General features: G+C 35.6%; 1 protein-coding gene across 7 annotated transcripts; it reads left to right on the forward strand.

The window, feature by feature from the left end:
- Positions 1 to 25739, forward strand: LOC117334818. Of its 7 annotated transcripts, none has more exons than XM_033894629.1 (8): positions 1 to 430; positions 19288 to 19413; positions 19984 to 20073; positions 22426 to 22590; positions 23298 to 23451; positions 23703 to 23983; positions 24314 to 24499; positions 25173 to 25739. In XM_033894629.1, the coding sequence occupies exons 2-8, from the start codon at positions 19354 to 19356 to the stop codon at positions 25290 to 25292; spliced, it is 1056 nt and encodes a 351-aa protein (XP_033750520.1). In that variant the 5' UTR covers positions 1 to 430; positions 19288 to 19353; the 3' UTR covers positions 25293 to 25739. The 7 variants fall into 7 exon arrangements, with proteins under 7 accessions (XP_033750520.1, XP_033750524.1, XP_033750526.1 ...); XM_033894633.1 differs by having other exon boundaries at positions 4 to 430; positions 19984 to 20037; XM_033894634.1 differs by lacking the exon at positions 1 to 430 and adding an exon at positions 9673 to 9800 and having other exon boundaries at positions 19984 to 20037.
- The last annotated feature ends 1191 nt before the right edge of the window (positions 25740 to 26930 follow it).

A 26930-nucleotide genomic window follows, 5' to 3' on the forward strand; every position in this document is an offset into this window, starting at 1 on the left:
ATGATATTCCTTTCCATTGAATATGATTCAATAGTTGAACAGCTACAGAGGCGCTGACTTCACTTAATGAATTCTTTTTGAGGGAGATGACATTGAAGACATTGTGTGAACGTTGACTCGCATGACTGGACACCTTCTTCGGCTTGGGGGAGTTATGGACCGGGAGATAGACTTTCTCAGGTGTGAGCCGGTCTAACACTGGTTGCGAAGGAACGTTGATATGGATGTTTATACAAATACACTGAAGGACTCATATGCGCTGTAAACACGCTGACTTATATATTACAGAATATCTTTCTGAATTTCAGACGAAGTTTATACAAAAATAATATTATGATTTAATAAGTTTGTGATTATATCGCAATCTGGATATACTAATTCTGGTGTTAAGCTGCGTTTGTCGGAAACAGGAGAGGAGCCTATTTCTCATGTAAGTACAAACTTACAATACAGTTAGAGGTATAGCATACGTACTTTGTTTGCTGGTAACAATCTAAGACTGACTTTCATGGATAGTTCATCATTTCTAAACCATATAGCATAAACACTGCGGTATCAACACACCCGAACAAATATCAGTAATGAATCGATACGAAAACGCAGCAACAATCTGTGTTTAAAAGCTTTTGTACCGGAATCCGTAAGATCAATTAATAAGGCTAATTGAAAACTGTCATGAAGATTCAATCCATATTTTTTTGACATTCGGCATTGTCAAACAATTCCCCCTTTCCATTCCATTGCCTTATATGGTTATTTGTATGTATAAAACAGCTTGATTTGTATATACGGTATAGTCTGCAGAAATCATGTGATAACTTTTTTTTTAAAGTTCTAGAATATGAATCATCTGCCACCTCTTTATTTGTGTTGATATTTATAACTGGGTATAGGGGCTTAGAATTTAAACTTTGGCAAGAGCGATAAAGAATTTGAATAAAAATCGACACTCGTTTCGTTCAATTTAGCTTTTATTGTCAGATCATTCATTATAGATAGTATAAAAGGTAATGAGTCAATACCAACAGTCTTCTAAACGCTTTATGGACGAAGCAGTAATGCCTTATTAGACCTTTAGAAATGCCCTTTTCTAGATATACCATTTGATTACCCTCTCAATGATGTGCTTGCGAAAAGGCCAAATGTGGAGTCAAATTTGTGTTCGAATTGAAGAGAAACAAAGATAATTTCACTTCAATGAATAAAAAGTGAAGAAATTTCAGTCTGAAGAAATTTTCCGCCTGCGTTAATCGGTCAGGTCCGAGTAATCCTAACGATATCACCTGTCTAACGGGACTTATGACAAAACACCTCCAGATAACAACATTTCTATTGTTTCAAGGACAAGGCCACGTACTTCAATATTTCCGAAATATCAACAACATTGTGTCCTTGTAGTTTACAGTAATCATCAACTCACTATATAATAAAGTCAACAAGCTGGTACGTAGTGTAATGGAACTCACTATATTATATAAGTCAACAGGCTGGTACGTAGTGTAATCGAACTCATTATAATTAAAGTCAACAGATTGGTACGTAGTGCAATGGAACTCGCTATATTATATAAGTCAACAGGCTGGTACGTAGTGCAATGGAACTCACTATATTATATAAGTCAACAGGCTGGTACGTAGTGCAATGGAACTCACTATATAATATAAGTCAACAGGCTGGTACGTAGTGCAATGGAACTCACTATATTATATAAGTCAACAGGCTGGTACGTAGTGCAATGGAACTCACTATATTATATAAGTCAACAGGCTGGTACGTAGTGCAATGGAACTCGCTATATTATATAAGTCAACAGGCTGGTACGTAGTGCAATGGAACTCACTATATTATATAAGTCAACAGGCTGGTACGTAGTGCAATGGAACTCACTATATTATATAAGTCAACAGGCTGGTACGTAGTGCAATGGAACTCACTATATTATATAAGTCAACAGGCTGGTACGTAGTGCAATGGAACTCACTATATTATATAAGTCAACAGGCTGGTACGTAGTGCAATGGAACTCACTATATTATATAAGTCAACAGGCTGGTACGTAGTGCAATGGAACTCACTATATTATATAAGTCAACAGGCTGGTACGTAGTGCAATGGAACTCACTATATTATATAAGTCAACAGGCTGGTACGTAGTGCAATGGAACTCACTATATTATATAAGTCAACAGGCTGGTACGTAGTGCAATGGAACTCACTATATTATATAAGTCAACAGGCTGGTACGTAGTGCAATGGAACTCACTATATTATATAAGTCAACAGGCTGGTACGTAGTGCAATGGAACTCACTATATTATATAAGTCAACAGGCTGGTACGTAGTGCAATGGAACTCACTATATTATATAAGTCAACAGGCTGGTACGTAGTGCAATGGAACTCACTATATTATATAAGTCAACAGGCTGGTACGTAGTGCAATGGAACTCACTATATTATATAAGTCAACAGGCTGGTACGTAGTGCAATGGAACTCACTATATTATATAAGTCAACAGGCTGGTACGTAGTGCAATGGAACTCACTATATTATATAAGTCAACAGGCTGGTACGTAGTGCAATGGAACTCACTATATTATATAAGTCAACAGGCTGGTACGTAGTGCAATGGAACTCACTATATTATATAAGTCAACAGGCTGGTACGTAGTGCAATGGAACTCACTATATTATATAAGTCAACAGGCTGGTACGTAGTGCAATGGAACTCACTATATTATATAAGTCAACAGGCTGGTACGTAGTGCAATGGAACTCACTATATTATATAAGTCAACAGATTGGTACGTAGTGCAATGGAACTCACTATATTATGTAAGTCAACAGATTGGTACGTAGTGCAATGGAACTCACTATATTATGTAAGTCAACAGATTGGTACGTAGTGCAATGGAACTCACTATATTATATAAGTCAACAGGCTGGTACGTAGTGCAATGGAACTCACTATATTATATAAGTCAACAGATTGGTACGTAGTGCAATGGAACTCACTATATTATATAAGTCAACAGGCTGGTACGTAGTGCAATGGAACTCACTATATTATGTAAGTCAAGAGATTGGTACGTAGTGCAATGGAACTCACTATATTATGTAAGTCAACAGATTGGTACGTAGTGCAATGGAACTCACTATATTAAGTAAGTCAACAGATTGGTACGTAGTGCAATGGAACTCACTATATTATATAAGTCAACAGATTGGTACGTAGTGCAATGGAACTCATTATAATTAAAGTCAACAGATTGGTACGTAGTGCAATGGAACTCACTATATTATGTAAGTCAACAGATTGGTACGTAGTGCAATGGAACTCACTATATTATGTAAGTCAACAGATTGGTACGTAGTGCAATGGAACTCACTATATTATATAAGTCAACAGGCTGGTACGTAGTGCAATGGAACTCACTATATTATATAAGTCAACAGACTGGTACGTAGTGCAATGGAACTCACTATAATTAAAGTCAACAGATTGGTACGTAGTGCAATGGAACTCACTATATTATATAAGTCAACAGGCTGGTACGTAGTACAATGGAACTCACTATATTATATAAGTCAACAGGCTGGTACGTAGTGCAATGGAACTCACTATATTATATAAGTCAACAGACTGGTACGTAGTGCAATGGAACTCACTATATTATATAAGTCAACAGGCTGGTACGTAGTGCAATGGAACTCACTATATTATAAAGTCAACAGATTGGTACGTAGTGCAATGGAACTCACTATATTATATAAGTCAACAGATTGGTACGTAGTGCAGTGGAACTCACTATATTATATAAGTCAACAGGCTGGTACGTAGTGCAATGGAACTCACTATATTATATAAGTCAACAGATTGGTACGTAGTGCAATGGAACTCACTATATTATATAAGTCAACAGATTGGTACGTAGTGCAATGGAACTCACTATATTATAAAGTCAACAGATTGGTACGTAGTGCAATGGAACTCACTATATTATATAAGTCAACAGACTGGTACGTAGTGCAATGGAACTCACTATATTATGTAAGTCAACAGGCTGGTACGTAGTGCAATGGAACTCACTATATTATAAAGTCAACAGATTGGTACGTAGTGCAATGGAACTCACTATGATTAAAGTCAACAGATTGGTACGTAGTGCAATGGAACTCACTATATTATATAAGTCAACAGATTGGTACGTAGTGCAATGGAACTCACTATATTATGTAAGTCAACAGGCTGGTACGTAGTGCAATGGAACTCACTATATTATGTAAGTCAACAGATTGGTACGTAGTGCAATGGAACTCACTGTGATTAAAGTCAACAGATTGGTACGTAGTGCAATGGAACTCACTACATCATGAAGTCGGATTATTTTGAGATTCAGAATTCAGAATCTGTATTTGAACCAAACACTATGTTGGTTAGAGGGGACTGTAGCTTCAATAATGTATTTAGTTAATTTCAAGATAATGAAAAAGCTACTCGATAATACACAAATCGATGAACTTTACAGGATATTGAACATGGACATCGACTTGTTTTTTAATCATGCTATTTACCGCTGATGCACGCAGTGAACGCAATAATACGTCAACAGGCAGGTCGTCATAGGTATTGTCTTGGATTTGTCTGTCCTTGTTGTAGAGATAAAGATCTCTTTTACCTGTCCGACTTTGAATGGAAACCGTACCGGCCTACCTGGGCGGTATTGTCACTGAACGGATCCAAGCAGTAGAGTAACGTCCGTTTATATGAAGTAAGAAAAAGACGTGTATTGATGCCTACGTCATTGAATTTATCGGTGCTGTCATTAATTTTTTATTTTAGCGTGGCGTTCATTCTAAAGTCACGATAAGTCTTTGTAAAGGAAAAACGAGGAAATTGATCCATGGTCAACAGTCATTCCTGTCAAAAGCTTGGTTTTTCTAACCGTCAATAATGCCAAATGTCTATTGATTCCATGACACGCCTGGTAATTACAACACTTGCATATTTCACATATAAACAATAAATAAGTAGGGTACGAATTTTACCTGCTGCCCAAATAGTTTTCTAGTGTCTTCCTTGACGCTGCTGCCTCAATTGCGGCCATTCGTTGAGCATTCGCCCATGTGAGGAAGGCTTTGAATTCTGTCACCAGGCCGAGACATATAAAAGTCGCTAAAATGGTAGCTACTACTGTTGCTTAACGCTCAGAATTTTGGAAGTGAGGCAAGTGTTCGCCAATTGTCAGTTTAGTGTGATCAACTGTTTTGTTCTGCCAGGTGTCTTCAGGAGCATGTTTCAGTGAGGTAGCACTATAACGTAGCCATCGGTTCCTGGATGTCTTGATGAACAGCGATTGTGTTCTTCGCTGAGCTATCTGGCACTAACACAGTCACCCATAAATTTGTCCAATGAATTAATGCAATTATTAAAATGAACATTGAAATATTATTGTACCCTTGATAAGAATTAATGGAGTCTATGTATATTATTAACGTAGTAATTTTATCATTTCTGATGTTCCTTACTTAAGTACAAATAATGTACACATATAATATATAAATACCAATATATACATCTTAACCTACCCTCATTCAGATAATCGATATGTACATAGCGGTACTCATACAATAGGTGAACAATTTTCGGTCAATTTGCTTCGATTTCCATTTCAATGGCATAACGGGTGAATGTTGGTTCTTGCGCTGGGCGTAAAATAGATAAAAGGCTATGTCTTTCCGGATAATAGATATACACAGCCGTACTGCTGGTACGATCGATCTAAATGTGGGATGCGAGTGACTAGGAGTTTGTAAAATCTATAGACTCTAATGCCTTAATGCTGTAGCGTTATAGATTATCAGCTGGAGAATTAGGTATATGTCGCCTCCCCGTATTCTTTATAGAACATATTTGACGTTACTTCTTATTTTCTCTGTTTAGATAAATAAGGGATGATACTTTATGTTGCATTCTGTGGAGGATGTTTTCAATGAAGGAATATTTTTGGATCAGAACTGATGTTTGTTCTTTGCGTACTATACACGCAAAACTCGGGAAGATTTTCAGTCATCGTATCTAAAATATTTGACTTAGAATACATTGCATAATGACCCCAGTCTATTTATAATAAGTACCAGCCTAATAGTGTATCATTTGTAACATGTATGCCAAAAGAAATTCTCTATTTCGACTGGCTCTGGTTTGACCTGTTTGCGATCTTCGGGTAAATATTATTGTCTTCCCCACTTATTCAAAACTCTTCATTAAGTTTATGACATTCATTGTTGGAACTCGATAGAAAGATAGCTTTACGAACGCCCTGCTGTCGCATCCTGTAGTTTCCTTGTGATTTTTCCCTAATAAGAATTGGACTCATCTGGTTGATTCTGTCTATATCTACAGTTATACCGTGATTGATCATGGTGGACAGAATAGGAATAAAGGCAATCTGACGCGATGGAGAACATTCAATGTATGTAACCACTCTATGAGAAGCTTGTGACAGTTCAGTGTCGTACATGTCGTTATTAGTATGGTACTGACAAACTTGATGACAGGCGCATCCTAGTTAAAGTGAATGCATTGGATGATTATCATTGGAGCATTAGGTACTGTTGAGGTATCTATTATTCTTCGACATATAAAGGTTTCGTTACTCATACACTAAGGTCCAAATTATATTGGTACAATGCCGAGTTTCTCATCATGACTAATATAAGCATACATTTTACAATGTGCTTCATTTTAACTGTGACATAAATTTTGCAGACATTTTAGATTTACTGTATGGCTGCGTTTGATGAAATGATAATTACTTAAAATGTGAAATTAAGCCAGATCTGGTATAGTAGTAGTAGTCCACGTAAGCAATGGAGCCATAACTTATATTTAACAGGGTGTCTGAATACATGAGGTTCATTATATACACTTTTAGTATCTAATACTGATGTAAAAATAACAAAAAACATTCTACCTGTACCTGAATATTCTGCAAGACGCCGCCACGCTCGTTAACTAAATGCTAAAATCTTATTGACAGAACATTTAATTTTGAACGACACCATACTTACTGAGTAAGCAGAGCAATGAAAATCAAATTAAATCGATGTGAAGTTCAAAATGGTCTGTTTATTTACTATGATCGATCATAGGAGCGTGTCACCAAATAATGACACTCGTATTTACGCAGTACTTGCTACAGCTATGTACCCACAAAAGTGTTCAGTATTTAAACAGATATTCCATGAAAATCTATAAAAAATATATTGAATTCATATCAGACAAGTATGTAATCAATATAGATATAATGTCTACAATATATAATACAAATACAAATCTCAGTGCAATATATATTTTTTTATGGAATTAGATATAAAATGATAAACCTCCGGTGCGGTTGATATAATGGATCATCAACCAAAGACAATGTAAATGTAACATTCCGAAGGTTTTGAAAGTCTGAAAATAGTCATGAAATCCTTATATCAGGTACTCATTCGAATCACTATGTGTTGGTTCTTTGCTCATGATAAAACAATGCTGAGACTATTTACATGTTGTCTGTGGTGTTATACCCTACACTGTTTATATGTTGTCTGTTGTATGTATATGATACAATGTTTATATGTTGTATGTATATCATACAATGTTTATATGTTGACTGTTGTATGTATATCATACAATGTTTATATGTTGTATGTATATCCTACAATGTTTAGAGGTGTATGTATATCATACAATGTTTATATATTGTCTGTTGTATGTATATCCTAGCCTACAATGTTTACATGCTGTCTGTTGTATGTATATCATACAATGTTTACATGTTGTATATATATCATACAATGTTTACATGTTGTATGTTGTATGAATATCATACAATGTTTACATGTTGTCTGTATATCATACAATGTTAACATGTTGTCTGTATATCATACAATGTTAACATGCTGTCTGTATATCATACAATGTTTACATGTTGTATGTATATCATACAATGTTTACATGTTGTATGTATATCATACAATGTTTACATGTTGTATGTATATCATACAATGTTTACATGTTGTATGTATATCATACAATGTTTACATGTTGTCTGTTTATCATACAATGTTTACATGTTGTATGTTGTATATATATCATACACTAATAATATCTACATTTAAATTGATTCATATAATGTTAAACTGTACCAAGAGTTTGTATCAATAAGATCTATAATCCGTGTATATAATCACCGGTGAATCATTTACTGTATAACAACACATACCTGTAATTTTATGGCCAAAAAGGAGTGTTTATTCATAGTTATTGAAACTCTCACGCTATTTAGCATTGTTACCCTTTATATATAAACCGATTGAATATTGAAACGACATAGATATAAGAACGGGACAAGAAACACATGAATTGTGCAAGGTCGTCTTTGTAATTATAAAAACGAAATATAGAAAACGTGATTAATTATTGACTTAGATCAATCATACCCGAAACATATGTAATTACAGGGTAGTACGACGGGGTCATAAACATTAAAAATCCTAAAATACCATCCACTGTGCCGAGAGTAGAGTACAATGGCTTTGATCTATCACCTTCACTACATTTGATATAAGAAATGTCATAGAATTAGAGATAAAGAAAACATTCTTCCACAGTTAGTTTGGTCACAGATGGTAGGCGACAGGTAAAGAAAAAAGTAGAGAATATAGAATAGAAATAATAAACTAAAAAATAATTAATTATAAAAGTTATCAAATAGGAAATATGTATGACCAACCGTTTCTGGAGATAGGAGAGTTTAGTAACCACAACGATATAAAGACTTGGTGGATATTTCTCAGATTGTTTTGGACACTGCTCTACATTTATTGAAAGCAACTCTAGAAACATTCCTTTTTCTTTACAGTATTGTTTTGCGTGAGCTCTCGTTGCTTTCCGTTTAGTTTTGGAGTCTTGAGTTTTTTCGTTCCTGTTTTCGTTTTGGTATTGATATGGAATAAGGTCTTCTCTCTTTGTCGTAAATATAGAGTATCTTCCGTTTTTCCCAAAACATATCCATTATGAATATGATATATATATATTAGATATGACCAGAATCAGGTAAGACTAAATTTCATGACCAAGGAAACGACACTGATTTCTACTTCAAATCAGTAAAAATGGAATACCTTACAGAAAAGTGACTTCAAATTGTTAGGGACAGCAGAAGAAAGTTAATATTATGTGTGAGAAACACTTGACTGAGGTTTAGTTAGATTCTTTAATACTGGTAGTACAATAGCACAGATGGTGTGTTTGTGTGTGTATTTAAAGTGGCAAAAAGTGAAGAAAAAAATGAAAAAGTTTAAAAGTATTAGAACGATTCATGCGAGTGCATAATATTACCGAAGCCGAGCGTGAGCAGTTTCCTGTTAAACATATGTACATAATACATAATGTCGTAATGTTTACTGGCGGTCGTTATTTTACATTATAGTAGATATTTACCAACTTACACGCGATAAAATAACATTAATTAATCGATAGATGTAAAATAAACACAGTAACAGAAGAATCGACCCAGTTAAATACTCACACTTTGTAGTGAATTGGATTTATATATTAATATTTACTGACGACTAGCACGATTGGAAACCTTGTCCTGTATACATGTATAGCGACAAAATTGTAATCACTGAAAGTCACCACTTAAAGTCGACGGAACACTTGACCCGTAATCGCTGCAATACATATTACCTGGTGTGTCACCCGAGCACGCACAGGTATGCTGACTGGGTAGCTTTAATCACAGGTATGCTGACTGGGTAGCTTTAATCTTGATACTACGTACTTGTATCTGGTTTTCTGTGCGACAGATGAGAAATGTTTACGAGAATGTGTGTATGGTAACTAAGGATGTACATTAGGTATCGGATGTTAAGTCGTCGAGCCAAGTTCTTAAGGTAAAGTATCTTACACATGAATCGACACTATTCTACTTGATTACACTGTCATTGTTTTATTAACTTTATTAGTTATGAATATGTCTCTAACTCAAAAAATCGAAGTCTGAAAGAATAGAACTAAAAAGAGATCTTGTTCCATTTTTCGTATACTTGTACTCTAATTATGTTATTGTGATCATGTCAGTATTCACTTGATACACGCCATGATTTCCGTCCAAACATCACAATAAAACATAAAATTTAAAAATAAAATGACCCACTTACAAATTAAATCTGAATTAATATGAGACCAGTCACGGGATAGAATATAACCGCTTTGTTACCTGTGGTCCCCAATGATTTCTGTAGGTTTGTGTTGGGTGTAATCAGGTGTGTTAAACATGGCGAGACACACCCAATCTACATCTCTTATGATTCAGGTAAGTCACAGACTTAAGTCTCAACAGGCCTATCTGTATTACAACTGCTCTTTTTTACATTCTACAAATATGGATGTGTGTTTTAAAGGGTGAGTCAATATTGAATATCTTTATCAGAATCGCCTTTATTTACTCACTGAGAAGTGTTTTAAACATTATTATCCATAGTACATAAAGATATCGCTATACATCCCCGCGATCTCAACAGAACGATAGAATATTCATCTCAGGGGAACTTATTAAGTAGATAAGAAAGTAAACAGAAAAGTATTAAGTCGATATGGGGTTTTGACAATAGGCTCTATCGTCAGGAATAGCTGTCTCGTGTCTGGTTATAGTTAGTTAATAGCTGATGGAAATCTTTAAATAACAAATAAATGGTTTACAATTCGCGCCAAAGGTAGTAAATACTAAATTATATATTTTTTTGAGAATATGATAGAGGAAAGATTTAGTTATGTTGACTTTATCATTAACATACTTTGATTGTTGTATGATGAACTTTTATATACATTATTCGATATACACCGTGTCTATTAGTGAGGCGCTATTCATTTGTGTAACTTTTGTAAAACCCTCTGAACCATCCGACCAAGGGCAAGGACACGACCGATCTGAATCGAGTGAAAAATGAGAACATAATACCGCAAAATAGTTTGATTTTGAAACATTTCTTTATGATGTATGATATTCAACAACGTCATTCTATAGCCAGTGAAGTGTGAACGGACAACTATACCAATATCAGAATACAATTCATCGACACCGAACACTGGCCCCTTTGTGAAGAGGTCTAGATAGTGGAATCAGATTTCCTGTCCGATGTGAACCACGGCCTATAGTTAGATATGATGGGCTGGTGATATCACATAGGATCGAGTATTTTTTCCTTTTCATATAGCTTTATTCGATAATAAAAAAGTGATTTTCATAGTTGGCAAATAACCCAGTTGTGGAATTTATTAAATTACCTACGTATGAATATTAGAAAACCTTTGGCGCCAAAATAGTCCCCGTGTTCAGTGTGTCGTCATAAAACACACAATAAGAAACCGCAAAATAGAGCTTTCGACATACGATCAACTTCAAGTAAGGAAGGTGAAATATTTCAATTGTCACAATTTGACACCAACATAATAAGCTAATTAACTAATCGGCGTGTCAGTGTAATAAGGTTCAGCATAGCCATTTCATCTCACTTAGATAACTGACACACTGTTCTTTGCAAATGTTTCGTATCCTTCCATTAAAATGTGTGTCTAGTTTGAAGCGCCCCTTGTGTTGATCGATGTTAATCAAATAAAATAATGGAAATTCGAATAGTGTTTTATATATAATTGTTCCAACGATTTTGTCTTTTTTTTCAACTTTCATTAGGACCATTGTCATTTCTTTTGTTTGTATTTTCAGGGACGCATAGTGTATTTTGAATTTCCAAGTAATTGCCCAATTTACTTACGTTATGGCCAAAGTTAGACAGATAAAAGAAGACTTTTCTGTAAAAAGCTAAGGAAAACCATGTGTTTTACATTCATCATACGTTTTACATATATTTGTGTGTCCATTAAACTGGTTTACTATGACTTGGTATATCGACCTTCTGCTTGACATAAATTTAATGGTTATTGGCCGCCACATTACTTGAGGACGGTTCCAGGAGTTCAATACTGGTACACAGCGGGTAGACACCAGTTTACAATGGTCGATAATCACGTATATGTTATTGTTACACAAAGCATCCTGATACAGGTACACACCAGTGTCCTGTAATCCTCTGATAGATGAGGTTCTGTCGGGTTGGAAGTGTATGGGAATATTGCTATGGAGACAACTGTCTCTATTGTATTACGATCCTGAAAGATGGTCATCTAGGACACATGATGTGCTAGTTTATTCGAGCTCAGTGGTATATTAAAATACATTCTAACAGGGAACTGTTCTATCATGATTTAGGTACATTTTTACATTCATAAGCCTGATTTAAATTTTCCATATTTTTTCTCGATATCCACACTTTTTTGGCCATCGGCATTAGAACAAACTAGCGCTTTGATACAGTTTCATTCAATGTTGTATACATGTAATTACTGAATATATTTAAGTATTGCGCACAATATGATGTTTACATGCTAAGTTCTTTCATTCATTACGACAATAAATATCATATCAAACCAGCTCAAAGCTTACATTTACATTCCATACAAATTTTGAGGTCGTATGAATATTCTAATTTGATTAAAATTCAAATAAGCTATTCATCAGTGACAGTGTGATTCTTTAGACTTAACAGCCATTTTGACGATGGACCGTCGCCGTTTCAAGGATTACAATTACGACTTAATGACGGCTGGCTGACATTGAAAGTCTTTCTTGTTCGTTCGCAAGCTTGTGAAAGAGAGGGTATCCAAGTCTGTATGATAAATGACGATGTTTATAGAATGTTCTACAGATAAGGCTATGCTATAGATCAAGGAAACGTAATTTAAAAACAAAAATACATGTAAAATCATCAAGAACCACAAAGGTATGAGTTAATAATGACACAAACCCATCGTTTCTGTGCTTTGGGAGGAATGTTTACCATAACAACCAAGGTGAAGTCTTTATTTTTGCCTGTCAATATACGTCATTTCACACAAATAGTAAGGATGGATTTGAAAAAGCATATAAATATTATTATCCGTTTTCGGACATTTGAGCTTAGAATCATACAAACTAAGACGTTTTAATGGTGATATAGCCAGGGGAATGAGATTTATATCGCACAAGAAATACGTGGTTAGACTTTGGTAATGAATGTATATTTTATAATTGGCAACCTTTCAAAACACCACCATCTCTGACTTTTGTGATTGATGTGAAATTCATTGAGCTATTTAATGGTTGTGTAGTGTTTGTGTACACGGGCTTACATAACGATTAATACGCTAGCGTGCTGCGACATACACAGGTGTATGGTACCCAGGGGAGTTACACATGTAAACACAAACAGGTGTATGGTACCCAGGGGAGTTACACCTGTAAAGACAAACTACCTGCAGGTGTATAACCAGTCTTAAAAGTCAGAGATGAAATATTGATGTTATTGATAAATACAAATCTCCGGGATATTTAGGTGGTCGTGCCATCTTAGTATTTGAATTTCTTTGCGTCACTGCTATATTTTTGTTGAATCTTAGTAAAAAAAATTCTGCCAAATATAGTCAACAATATATTCAATATTCAATATGAAAGTTATTCAACTTCAGAGTTGGATAACATGTAACCTGACGAGCTTGGTTGGTTCTCACGTAGGTGGACACTAACAATGTAAGGCGCTATAGAGATTTGTCCACAGTCTACTTTGTCAGACACACCCTAAATGTAATGAAGTATGTGTTGAACATATCGCCTATTAGCGGACAGACCGGCAATTGTTTAACAAACACTTACAGTCGAATCAGCTTTCGAAACGGTCCCGATAAAACAATCTGCTCGCGAAACGAACCCTGATATATATATTTCTTTCTGTGTAGATAAATATCATCGTTTTCCTTTGTAAGAGTCAAATGTCTACTTCCGCTGTTGAATGATGTTTACCTGCTGTTTGGTTTTATACATTGCTGTTATCTAATCCATGGAATTGTTATCTAATCCGTGGAATGGTTATCTAATACATGGCATTGTTATCTAATACATGGCATTGTTATCTAATACATGGCATTGTTATCTAATCCGTGGAATGGTTATCTAATCCATGGAATGGTTATCTAATACATGGCATTGTTATCTAATACATGGCATTGTTATCTAATACATGGCATTGTTATCTAATCCGTGGAATGGTTATCTAATCCATGGAATGGTTATCTAATCCACAGAATTGTTATCTAATCCGTAGAATGGTTATCTAATCCATGGAATGGTTATCTAATCCATGGAATGGTTATCTAATCCATGGAATGATTATCTAATCCATGGAATGGTTATATAATCCATGGAATGGTTATCTAATCCGTGGAATGGTTATCTAATCTGTGGAATGGTTATCTAATCCGTGGAATGGTTATATAATCTGTTGAATGGTTATCTAATCCATGGAATGGTTATCTAATCCGTGGAATGGTTATCTAATCCGTGGAATGGTTATCTAATCCGTGGAATGGTTATCTAATCCATGGAATGGTTATCTAATACATGGCATTTTTATCTAATACATGGCATTGTTATCTAATCCGTGGAATGGTTATCTAATCCGTGGAATGGTTATCTAATCCGTGGAATGGTTATCTAATCCATGGAATGGTTATCTAATCCATGGAATGGTTATCTAATCCATGGAATGGTTATCTAATCCATGGAATGGTTATCTAATCCATGGAATGGTTATCTAATCCGTGGAATGGTTATCTAATCCGTGGAATGGTTATCTAATACATGGCATTGTTATCTAATACATGGCATTGTTATCTAATCCGTGGAATGGTTATCTAATCCGTGGAATGGTTATCTAATCCGTGGAATGGTTATCTAATACATGGCATTGTTATCTAATACGTGGCATTGTTATCTAATCCGTGGAATAGTTATCTAATCCATGGAATGGTTATCTAATCCGTGGAATGGTTATCTAATACATGGCATTGTTATCTAATACATGGCATTGTTATATAATACATTGCATTGTTATCTAATCCGTGGAATGGTTATCTAATCTGTGGAATGGTTATCTAATCCGTGGAATGGTTATCTAATCCGTGGAATGGTTATCTAATCCATGGAATGGTTATCTAATCCGTGGAATGGTTATCTAATCCGTGGAATGATTATCTAATCTATAAAATGGTTATCTAATCCGTGGAATGGTTATCTAATCTGTGGAATGATTATCTAATTTATGGAATGGTTATATAATCCATGGAATTGTTATCTAATCCGTGGAATGGTTATCTAATCCATGGAATGGTTATCTAATCTGTGGAATGGTTATATAATCCATGGAAATGTTATCTAATTCGTGGAATGGTTATCTAATCCATGGAATTGTTATCTAATCCGTGAAATAGTTATCTAACCTGTGGAATGATTATCTAATCTATAAAATGGTTATCTAATCCGTGGAATGGTTATCTAATCTGTGGAATGATTATCTAATTGATGGAATGGTTATATAATCCATGGAATTGTTATCTAATCTGTTGAATGGTTATCTAATCTGTGGAATGGTTATCTAATCCATGGAATGGTTATCTAATCCGTGGAATGGTTATCTAATCCATGGAATGGTTATCTAATCCGTGGAATGGTTATCTAATCCCTGGAATGGTTATCTAGTCCCTGGAATGGTTATCTAATCCACAGAATTGTTATCTAATCTGTGGAATGGTTATCTAATCCATGGAATGGTTATCTAATCCATGGAATGGTTATCTAATCCATGGAATGGTTATCTAATCCGTGGAATGGTTATCTAATCCATGGAATGGTTATCTAATCCGTGGAATGGTTATCTAATCCCTGGAATGGTTATCTAGTCCCTGGAATGGTTATCTAATCCACAGAATTGTTATCTAATCTGTGGAATGGTTATCTAATCCACAGAATTGTTATCTAATCCGTGGAATGGTTATATAATCCATGGAATTGTTATCTAATCTGTTGAATGGTTATCTAATCCACAGAATTGTTATCTAATCCGTGGAATAGTTATATAATCTGTGGAATGGTTATCTAATCCATGGAATGGTTATCTAATCCATGGAATGGTTATCTAATCCGTGGAATGGTTATCTAATCCGTGGCATGGTTATCTAATCTGTTGAATGGTTATATAATCCATGGAATGGTTATATAATACATGGAATGGTTATCTAATCCGTGGAATGGTTATCTAATCCATGGAATGGTTATCTAATCCATGAAATGGTTATCTAATCCATGGAATGGTTATCTAATCCGTGGAATGGTTATATAATCCGTGGAATGGTTATATAATCTGTTGAATGGTTATATAAGCCGTGGAATGGTAATCTAATCCATGGAATTGTTATCTAATCCATGGAATGGTTATCTAATCCGTGGATTGGTTATCTAATCCGTGGAATGGTTATCTAATCTGTGGAATGGTTATCTAATCCGTGGAATGGTTAACTAATTCATGGAATGGTTATCTAATCTGTGGAATGGTTAATTAATCCATAGAATGGTTATCTAATCCATGGAATGGTTATCTAATCCATGGAATGGTTATCTAATCCGTGGAATGGTTATCTTATTCATGGAATGGTTATCTAATCCGTGGAATGGTTATATAATGCATGGACGACTCTATTCAAGTTCTATTTATAACTGGTATACAATCCCTAATTACTACACTGTTCCAAAATTTCCTTTTGATTTTTGTATTGTTTTGTATTTGTGGGGTGAATATTTATAGGAAGTATGACTAAATCTAGTCAAGTTTCGTTAAATGCAATTGCAAACAAGTACATGTAGTTTATTAGGATGGTGGAGGACCGGGAATACATAACGTTTTCTTTGTGGATTTCGCCTATCCAATACCATTTGGATATGGTATTCACTGATGTGATGGGAACACTAAGTAACACCGTTATAGTTCTGTCACACTGAAATACCACACATAGGTAAGATGATTGACTCCCCAATTATACCGCAACTTGCTTTGTGGTATTTCTCATTTAACAATTTATCTAGATTACAATACTGGAAACAAATAGATTTTTCCACATACCAATGACTGATACCAGTATCATAAATCACATATCAGGATCACTTTATACAGTTTAGCTGACATGAGACAACTTTCAGGATTTAACTGTAAACATAAATCACATTTAGAAATACTGCATACATGTAATAGTGCTTCACGTGTATTGAGGATTTCATCATGATTAGCGACGGCTGCCTGAATCTTTCTCAGATTATTCGTCCACAAATATCCGTAAATCCTGGCTTCCACTGAAAATCTTAACAATATAGATTTATAGTTTACAAATGTACGTATGAAAATGTTTAGATACACAAACGTTGGAAAATATTAATACCACTGCTGAAAACAACTACTGACATATCTATGTACATGTGCAGGTAACGAAAAACTAGTTAACAGACTTGTACGCAATGCATGTCTGGTTGACAACATCTTTATTGTGCTTTGTCACATGATCATCCTGTAGATCATCACAATCCTTATCAGATAGGTAAAAAAAAAACCGAAAATCCATCAATTTTCCTCTATAGGTAGATTGATGAACAACAGAATATATTGAACTCAAGCTTACTTCCACATCAGCCGCTTACCTCGATCTTTATCTACAACGTTACCAATAGGAACAGCTTACAACTCTGCTGTATGTATGGTAAGCATGATTATTTCAAAATTTCTATTGCTAATTTTCCATTTCTAGATGGTAACATATCTATATCTAACAATCCGTCAAAGAATCCCGGCACAAACCATTATGAAGTGATATACATAACAAATGCGTTTGATTGTAAATACCGCTGAATTGTAAATCTCTGTGGAATCGTTACTCGTGGAGTCGAAGGATTGCCCCAGATGTGACTGACGTATTCGGTCGATCTGTTTACAAAGCCCTTGAAATTTATGGCGATGTCGATTGTCCTTTGACGGTAAATAACATTTTTGCCATACACGGTTAAACTATGGCCGATATAAAATCCCTTCGATCGAATTTACGTGACTACAAAGTGGTCATTTTTAATGGAACCCTTGACGTGGACATTACTCTGGACATAATAACACGTATAATACTTTATCTGTACTCGTGGTTGTTAGGGTTCAACATTTTCTTTGAAGTGTGGCACGGGGATCATAATCGCAGAACAACAACGGTGTTCAACAGCGACAGAAACCCTACATAACGATTCTAAATGTATCTTCCTGATGTACTTTCATATCACACGGTAGCAAGACACATTGCTCGGTCGAATGACACGGGCAAGGTCTGTTTAGATATGTATTACCAAAGACAGAGCCGGTTTGTACGGGATAAGTGAGGGAGAAATAAAAAGTGAGAGGTACAATAGAACCAGTAAATCTGGTCCGTCAGTGTCCTCACGTCTGAGATAGTGTGTAGATCCTGGCACGTTGGTCGCAGTAGTGACATTATCAGATCAGTCGCCTCATCCGGTCAGCTCCATTTCTCCAGATAAAACTAACATAATACGTTTGTAATAGTGAATATGATGTCATAAGGTTGTAGACTATACTTGCATAACTACAGTAAAAAAAGGTATTCATTACTATTTTATAAATCCAATTTATTTATTCATTATTTTATTCATTAATTTATTATGCAATGTTAGTTCTAAAATGATCACTGATATTTTATGAAGAGCTTGGACTGTTACATCGTCGGCCTCGACAAAGTCTTCTCTTCATCGATCGGTACAATGATGTGACTGTTATGACATCAACGGTGTAATTGCCATATTTTTCATCTGTTGCGCCCTATAGTCAAACTATTTGTATCGACTGACTGTGTCCTCAGTAACGATAATAAAGTGATGTTAGAATATAATGGGGAGTGTTTACATCTACTGTTGACACTTGCAGAAGTAAACACTTCAAATCAAGTTGATCTATAGATCCCGCCAGTAAGCGACATATTATATGTATTCATTTATATTTTATGACCCTTGAACTCGCCGTAACCTCTTAAATCGAGTGTCACTCTACCTGCCAAGATAAGACATATGTATAATATTCCATTGTGTTTTTGTGTGGTTGCTGGTCTACAATCCTCCTACGCAGATGTTCAGGCAAGCAGTGCATGCTTCAAATGCTTTGGTTGTGCCATGTTAAATAATACATGTTTTAGTGAGGTAGCTGATTAATGCTCAAGTTCATTGAAGACAAGTTCTTAGAAAATTATGCTCTGTCTTTTTGTAGGTTACCATGACAAGACCCCATTGTGCATAGTGATAAATCTTCCTACGCCATCCTTCAGTAACCAGTATGGGATGTGGCGGTTCTAAAGACACAGATGAGTCCGCAAAAAAACCTAGGACGAACCAGGTATGTCAGAAAGTACTCTGTTGTGGACATCATATTCAATTCGACGTAACCACTTAAGAATCTTATAAATTATTAAAGCGTTATATAATTATCAATAATGGACTTTCGATGAAGCGAATATGTAATTATAGGATTCGGGATGAAACATTTTCTCATGTATCATTTCTTCACCGGAATAATATCCTTGGAAGTTATACTATATGTGAAAGTATGCTATTAAAGCACCATACAAGACATGTAGGAGAAGGATATATGTTTGACAGATACAGTATTGTGACGTTACAATGGTCATGACGTTATAAAACTATTATAATATACTCTTCTGAAAACATTGCTACACCGCATCATACTGACTAAAATCTGGTCATATTTGGACATTTTAAAATCCACACATGATCGAAAAAAGTAAAAAAAAAATCATATATCCATTCCAATGAGTTATTTGTTGCAGAACATGCAAGTTTATTTAGATGAAATACATTGTAGAAAATAAATGTACATTGTACATGATTTTGACGGTATATATTCTGTAATTAATAACATGCAATACTATTCACCAAATACCTACAGCCAGCCGAGGACAACGTTTCAAATGTTGAAAACCAAACTGAGGAAACCAGTGAGGTAAATCACAATACTGATGACGTCACATCAAATCGGGTAAGATGGGAACAGGTGTTCACGTCAATCCCTGGTGCTGGCATGTGTGTTTTGATTAAAACTTTTACCCGGATCCTTCTACAAAACTCATACTATCATTTCTAAAGCAAACCTTGTATATATAAAGCTTACTTCCTATTAATCAGACGCAATAATCATTATACATGTAAGATTTATTTAGGAGGACGTATATACTTCAACTCGCCAAATTGTATGTCGTCGTTTTTCACATTCCTCTCATTTTCCATATGTCCTGGTATAGCTTGAACCTATCTTTCTGTCGCCTTGTTTTGATGTGCGCGATGTCATCCAATCAATTACCATATTACTTTGCCCCGCCCGTCCGTGCGCGATGTCCTCCAATTAATTACCATATTACTTTGCCCCGCCCGTCTGTGCGCGATGTCATCCAATTAATTACCATATTACTTTGCCCCGCCCGTCTGTGCGCGATGTCATCCAATTAATTACCATAGTATTTGCCCCGCCCATCTGTGCGCGATGTCCTCCAATTAATTACCCTATTATCTTCTCCCGCCCTTTTGTGCACGATGTCATCCTACATTCAATTGCATGCTCGCTCTTCGTCATCCTGTCATCCTACTTACATGCTATGGAGTTGATATTCCTCCAACAAGTAAACCTCATATACTGTATACACATTCAATTTTGCGAAGTGTTGTTTTCGCGTCTACGGGCAAGATACAATTTTACCTTCTCGATACTATTGGGTATGAACCATGCGATGTTATCTTGGTGGTTAAATTTCAATACCGCGGAAACAACACTGCTACATATAATTCTGTTTTACAGTATATAGTATTATCTTCACTTAAGTAATTGTGGTGGTTGTAGTCTCCTGTTCTACACAATGTAATGTTGCTATGGTTGCACACTTGTACTTGGTCACCGGAAATTGGGCTTTGTAAGTCGTAATGTTAGAAAGCACGATGTGGTTTATATTGGACTTAGATTTGGACGTAGATTTGTGCAAATGTGCGTGAAATGTGTCGATGTCATGTGACCATGTGACCTTGCTGTCGGTATGGAGAATGTGTGTCGGAGTTCAATGTGGTATCCTGTGAACTTCAATCCAATAAGACGTTAGGGTATCAGGAATGGATGTCGTATCATGCGACAGAATTCAATAAAATCAATTATGCTTTTGGTATCATGTGACCTTGAACCTAATAAAGGTTTAGAGTGCTGTTGACCTTTTGATCTTGAACTCTTTATTCTTGAACAATAGAAAGCATATGACAATAGACAGTGCATGATTTTATTTGTTATCCGTAAAACTAATCTCGATTACTCCAGTACCCCAGTGGTGGCTTGTAGTTATGTTTAGGTTTCCCGGACACATGTAAATGTTAAATTTATGAATAATCTCGGAATGCAAGGAATCCGTTGTTTTTGCTGGAGAGGAACACGGTCATATTTGAAACAGTTACTAGTTTCTTCAAATAACAAAAAAATCTTAATAAACTTGCTTTGCATTAACCCATTATTTCAAATAACATGTTACCTTAATAAAGGCAGATCAAAGAAATATTTAACCATTTTTTATATAAATTTCAATAAATATGTATTGATTTTTGTATATTAATTCCATCTGTAGTTATACAAATCAATATTTTATAAGGATATTCGTGTTACCATGATCATTCTACAACTACATACATTATCATAGGTCGGTATATACTCAATGTCTAATGTGACTGACACGCGAGAGGGTTGATTACTCAATACTGATAATACTAACCAGAGCCATACCTATATTGACTTTACAAACAGGTGCTTCCTCTCTTTCGCACGCAACTGTGACGGAAACTAGCAATTGTAGTATGTAGTAGTCATTTAGCACAATTATGAATATGAATTTATTATTAACTATTTTGAAATGATATCCAATGTGAAGCTTGGGTAGTAAATAAACAATATGGAGACAGAATATCTATCCGGTATGTATACTAGAAAGCGGCAACACACAAAACCAAGTGTACTGTTTTGTTCTTTCTATGAATAAATAATGAAATTGAACGTTTAGATAGATTCAAAAGTGCAACTAATATACAGATGTAGGCCTCTGATTTATGGAATACAATGCCTTCATATGATTTATATCTTAATATTACGTAAGTAGTCTGAATTGGCAACGTAGATTATATTTTTATGAAAACCCAATGATACGACCAGTCGTCATTGGAGGCGGTCATCTTTTTGAAATCATATTGTTCATTAAATCTCTTCTCATTTCAAGTAGCCAAGAAAATATTTCGACTATCATACTACATTATAATAGTTTGTTATAGATATAGGATTTTCAATCCAATGTTGACTCTGATATTTCAGAAGAAGTCTGTGAATAGTAACAACAACAGCAAGGGAGGTAACCGGACTTCCGGTAGAGGAAGGGGTGGACAATCCAACAACGCATACAAGAGCAACGGAAAACGCCAGGCTCCACCAAAAAGTAATAAAGGCAACCGGCAATCCGTCAACGAGAAAGGTTACAAGGTACAACCATCATACGTTTTAGTTTTACATGTATAGTGTATTACGAGTCAAATTCTTATTGTTCGGGTATGCGCCATCAGCAATGAAATACTTCCAATATTACTTTTCTTCAAGTGGCACACGGAACGTATTGACGAACAAGAACGGGCATAGTATTATATGGTCCTAACCGCATCCGATAAACGACAAGATTCATGAAATCTCCAGGACTTACTGAAAACTCGACCCTAGACGGAAGGCTAGACATATAGACGAAAGACCTAAACATATTATAATCAAAACTTCAGTAAAAATGCCAGGCATATTTCTCGTCGCGAAGTCGAGGAAGACTTGATAGAGGAATCAGAAACGTACTACCAAAGAAGGACCATACAATGTACCGGTACACTTACTGTTTTGTTGATAAATAGCTATTTTGAAAACTGTAGGGTCATCAGTCTCATAACGGATAACAACTTGGAGGGGTTAGGTGTGTACAGGACCCGCCCTCCTTTCACCAGATTGGTTTGGTCGTTGCCAAAAGAATTAGCAAGGGTGCTTTAGTTTGAGGACTAATATACTGCTAATAAAGGGCCAAATCCTTAGTTATAGAAGTCGGACAGATTTAATGTAAATGATTTATTTAGACTTTTTCATTTTACATACTGTCAACAATATGTATACGTTGAAACATCATTATTATAACGACGATGTTTTATATGTGCCAGAAACGCATCAGAGAGCAACTTTGGCAGGCTACAGACGGAAAGGATGAGTTGGAATTAGAGAACGCCATCGCTGCATTTGAGAAAAACAAACTTCAGGACAATGGTGACTTGACGGATGCCAAGGAGAAACTCGCTTACCTCAATCTGAGGAAAGGTTTGTGTAAAACTCACTATATATACAAAATGTACATGTATAAAGAAACAATAAAGGTAAGCTTTAAGGTGGTTTTTTTCACACTCGGGGGACACTAGTGAGATGGTGGTGTTGAAATGAATTATCTTATTTAGAGACGCTTTCTATGGAGTGATTTTCTACAACAAAACATATAAGTTTGACTCACACATATCCCAATTTTCGTATCTAGTTTTTGTATACTATAAGCCTTTTTTATACCGCCTACACAGAGGTACGGGATGCAATCCTGAGGCGCCACCCCGGTGTACTAGACAAGGCTATACAAAACGTAGAGGAATCCCCGTACCAGTCAAACCTACAGCACTATTTGGACCGGGCCCGGGAACTGAGACATCACTTAACGGAGCTGGACACATATCGTCACGATATCCTGGAGATGGACCAGGCCACCATCTCAGAGATTCGATCTTACCACCACCCACCAGATGGCGTTCGTGAGACCATGATGTCTACCTACCTCATACTGGGCTACGAGGAAGACAAGTTGATGGTAAATATATTGTGTTCGGTGTCAAATGGAGAGACATGTTTTGAAACAAATCGAGACAAAAACGAGACATGTAGGCCTATGGCTCGATCAGTGCTCAAGAACGTATAATCAGTAGCATTCTTCATAGCTGAATATTACACTTATTACTTATATGTACAGTACTTCAGTTGTGCACATTGATTGAAAATGTCAAACTTCCTTTTTATCTTGTTTTTGTTTTATTGTATTATCTATCATCAGATAATGGTATTATTATGACTCAAATTGTATACATTTTTTGAACACACAATGGAATGATTTTAATTGTTGTATTTGTATTGCTTTCTGTAGGACTGGTCAGACATTCAGTGCCTTCTTGGTCGGTACGGTAAAGAAAGTCTGATGCGAGAGGTCAAAAACGCCGACACAGTGAACATGACCGACCGGACGGTGTCACGTGTTGACGATCTACAATCGAAATTTACGTCAGACAAGATCCGTGCTGTGAGTTGTGGAGCCGCCACATTCTACGTCTGGGTAAGTGACAACCATACCATAGTCGTCACCGGTTTTTGGTTTTGTAGTAACTTCCTGTCCCGAGGTATTTTGTAAGACTTCCTAACTTCCTGTTTTTTAACAACTTCCGGTCTCAGTACTGCTATCCCATTTTCTGATTTCGGTTATACTATTTGCCATAAACTCACAGTTTTATTCAGTTTATTCAATAATGCTGACTTGACTGAGAATTAGTATCGTGACATAGTAAGACGTTTGTAGATATAAAAGCTTGAATTCAATTACCGAGTTGGATGAGAAACTAAATAGTGCCTAGATAGAAGGAGCGAACTCACGTTCCACCGATTGACGTTGATCCGACTACAGCACATAGACTTCATTTGTACATGCATCACTATTTGAAAGAACGGCTTATTGGTTATTGTTTATCCGCATATGAAATCGGAATATTGAATGGAGCTGTCTTTATAGTAATAGTTGATGGTCGAACTTGTCCAGAGTTAATGGGTTAAGATAACTTCTTTACTAAAGTGGGTATTCACGTTACAGACATGTCATCTGCTATATACATGTAAGGATAGAGATCAGGCATGATGTAAAGTTTTCTCTGAAGTCAACCGACTGCTATAGGCTTAGCGTCATTATACATTAAAGACTAGTACGGAATGTTCATGATCGGTTATCTCCCTTTCAGAATAACAATATGTGTGATAAGTTCTCCAAAGACAACGCTGGTGGTAAGAAGTCTACAGCATCAAATGAGGCACCTGTCACCCCGGCCAGTACGAAAGAACGGAAGAAAAACAAAGGCTAGCTTCGGATATATGATGACATTCACTTCCGTTTTTCGATCCAGGCGAAATCTGTGATTCTTTTTTTTGTAGGATTTTAAACTGTATCATTACCAGGTTAAATATTCCGATCGCTCAAATATTTGCCTAGTTATTTAACTAAATATCAATTTCCTAGAACATTGCCGAAAGGGAAATCAACGCATTAAGCTGTCGTTACAATTCCTTGTTGGAAAATGTACGAAATATGACTGCCATAATGAGGATATTTACTTACGCATGCTGATTGGAGAAAAGCAACAAGCTTTGACAAAATCTGTGATAAAATTAACTCTTATTACAAAAAATATGTACAATGCTGTGTAGTGTCATTGGTCATTTTTCTTTTAGAAATATTTATTACATTAATTTATCTTCATCTTTTATAGAACTAGAGTTGGTATTGTATTTATTGTATTGCACGTTTTCACTTTAGAATTAAAACTAGTCCGAAACCAAATATAAAACACCATTATCTGACATTGTGTATATGTACATTACTGATTTTGAAATTAGTATCGCCTCTTTGAGGTGAAAACTGGGTCGAGTTTCGCTACATATAGGGTAAATATGTGTAAATATACTGTCCATCTTCCTTCGTTACCTCGACTCTTGACATCCTTATTAACTATTGAATGTTTTCGGAATGTATCAATGTAGATCTATTGTCGATATTTGCCTAAGGATGATGTGATGGATACATGTTTGTATGAACAATAGGTTATTGTCTATAGATAAAGATAGAAGATATGGTGGGAAATCACAGGGACTTGGGTTCCGATCCAGTGTCCGTATACCTGTATATATCACAGGGACTTGGGTTCAGGGACTTGAATTCCCAACCAGTGTCCGTTTACATGTATATATCACAGGGACTTGGATTCCCAACAACCAGTGTCCGTATACCTGTAAATATCACATGTAATACATATACGAACCATGGGTTGGAAAACCGTGCTTGGAAAATTATTTTTTGGAAATTTGAATTCGTTACAGGATAGAATTGATGTTGCAGGTATCTTGGTTTGAGGGGGTATTGGTGTAAGGGTGGTGTTCAAAAACGAAAACGCAAGAAAGACATAATTGAATACTTTAATTATAATTGTTAACTGTTACTCATTTTACATTTGATTATTGCATGTATTTTAAGATGGGACTCGCAATCCGAATTAAAGCGAGTTAGTGAGACAACCTATGGTAATGTTCACATCAGCATGTACTTCACGTGACGTCACCATTAACTTCTCATAGCGCATTGTAAAACTGATAGTATGATCAATTTACCTTTATTGGAAATATGATTACATATTTTCTCATTAAGCAAATATATGAAACACATTTTAGTGTAAGATTATTAAAAATGATAAGAATAAGCTCCTGGTGCTTCAGATAGGTAAACATATCCGTTTATCTTATACCGCTACACAAGTATGATGTTTTAACTACAAGTCAAGACATCAAATTGAGCCGCCTGTCTTCATTTGTTGAAAAATATCATGTCATTAAACTTCATTGTCATCCGAAAGAATGAATTCATTTTTTATAAAGCTTTGTCGACAGTACGCAACATCTCATCTGTTTCGATTACCTCCCCTTAATTACAATACTTTGAAAACGAATCT

The sequence above is a fragment of the Pecten maximus genome, chromosome 9 (assembly GCF_902652985.1).
Source record: "Pecten maximus chromosome 9, xPecMax1.1, whole genome shotgun sequence".
In the NCBI taxonomy this organism is placed as follows: domain Eukaryota; kingdom Metazoa; phylum Mollusca; class Bivalvia; order Pectinida; family Pectinidae; genus Pecten; species Pecten maximus.

Coding starts and splice junctions, on each gene's coding strand:
- LOC117334818 (XM_033894629.1), top strand. CDS start 19,354: ATGGGATGTGGCGGTTCTAAAGACACAGATGAGTCCGCAAAAAAACCT. Junction 23,452..23,702: donor TTACCTCAATCTGAGGAAAG/GTTTGTGTAAAA, acceptor CCGCCTACACAG/AGGTACGGGATGCAATCCTG. Junction 23,984..24,313: donor ACGAGGAAGACAAGTTGATG/GTAAATATATTG, acceptor TGCTTTCTGTAG/GACTGGTCAGACATTCAGTG.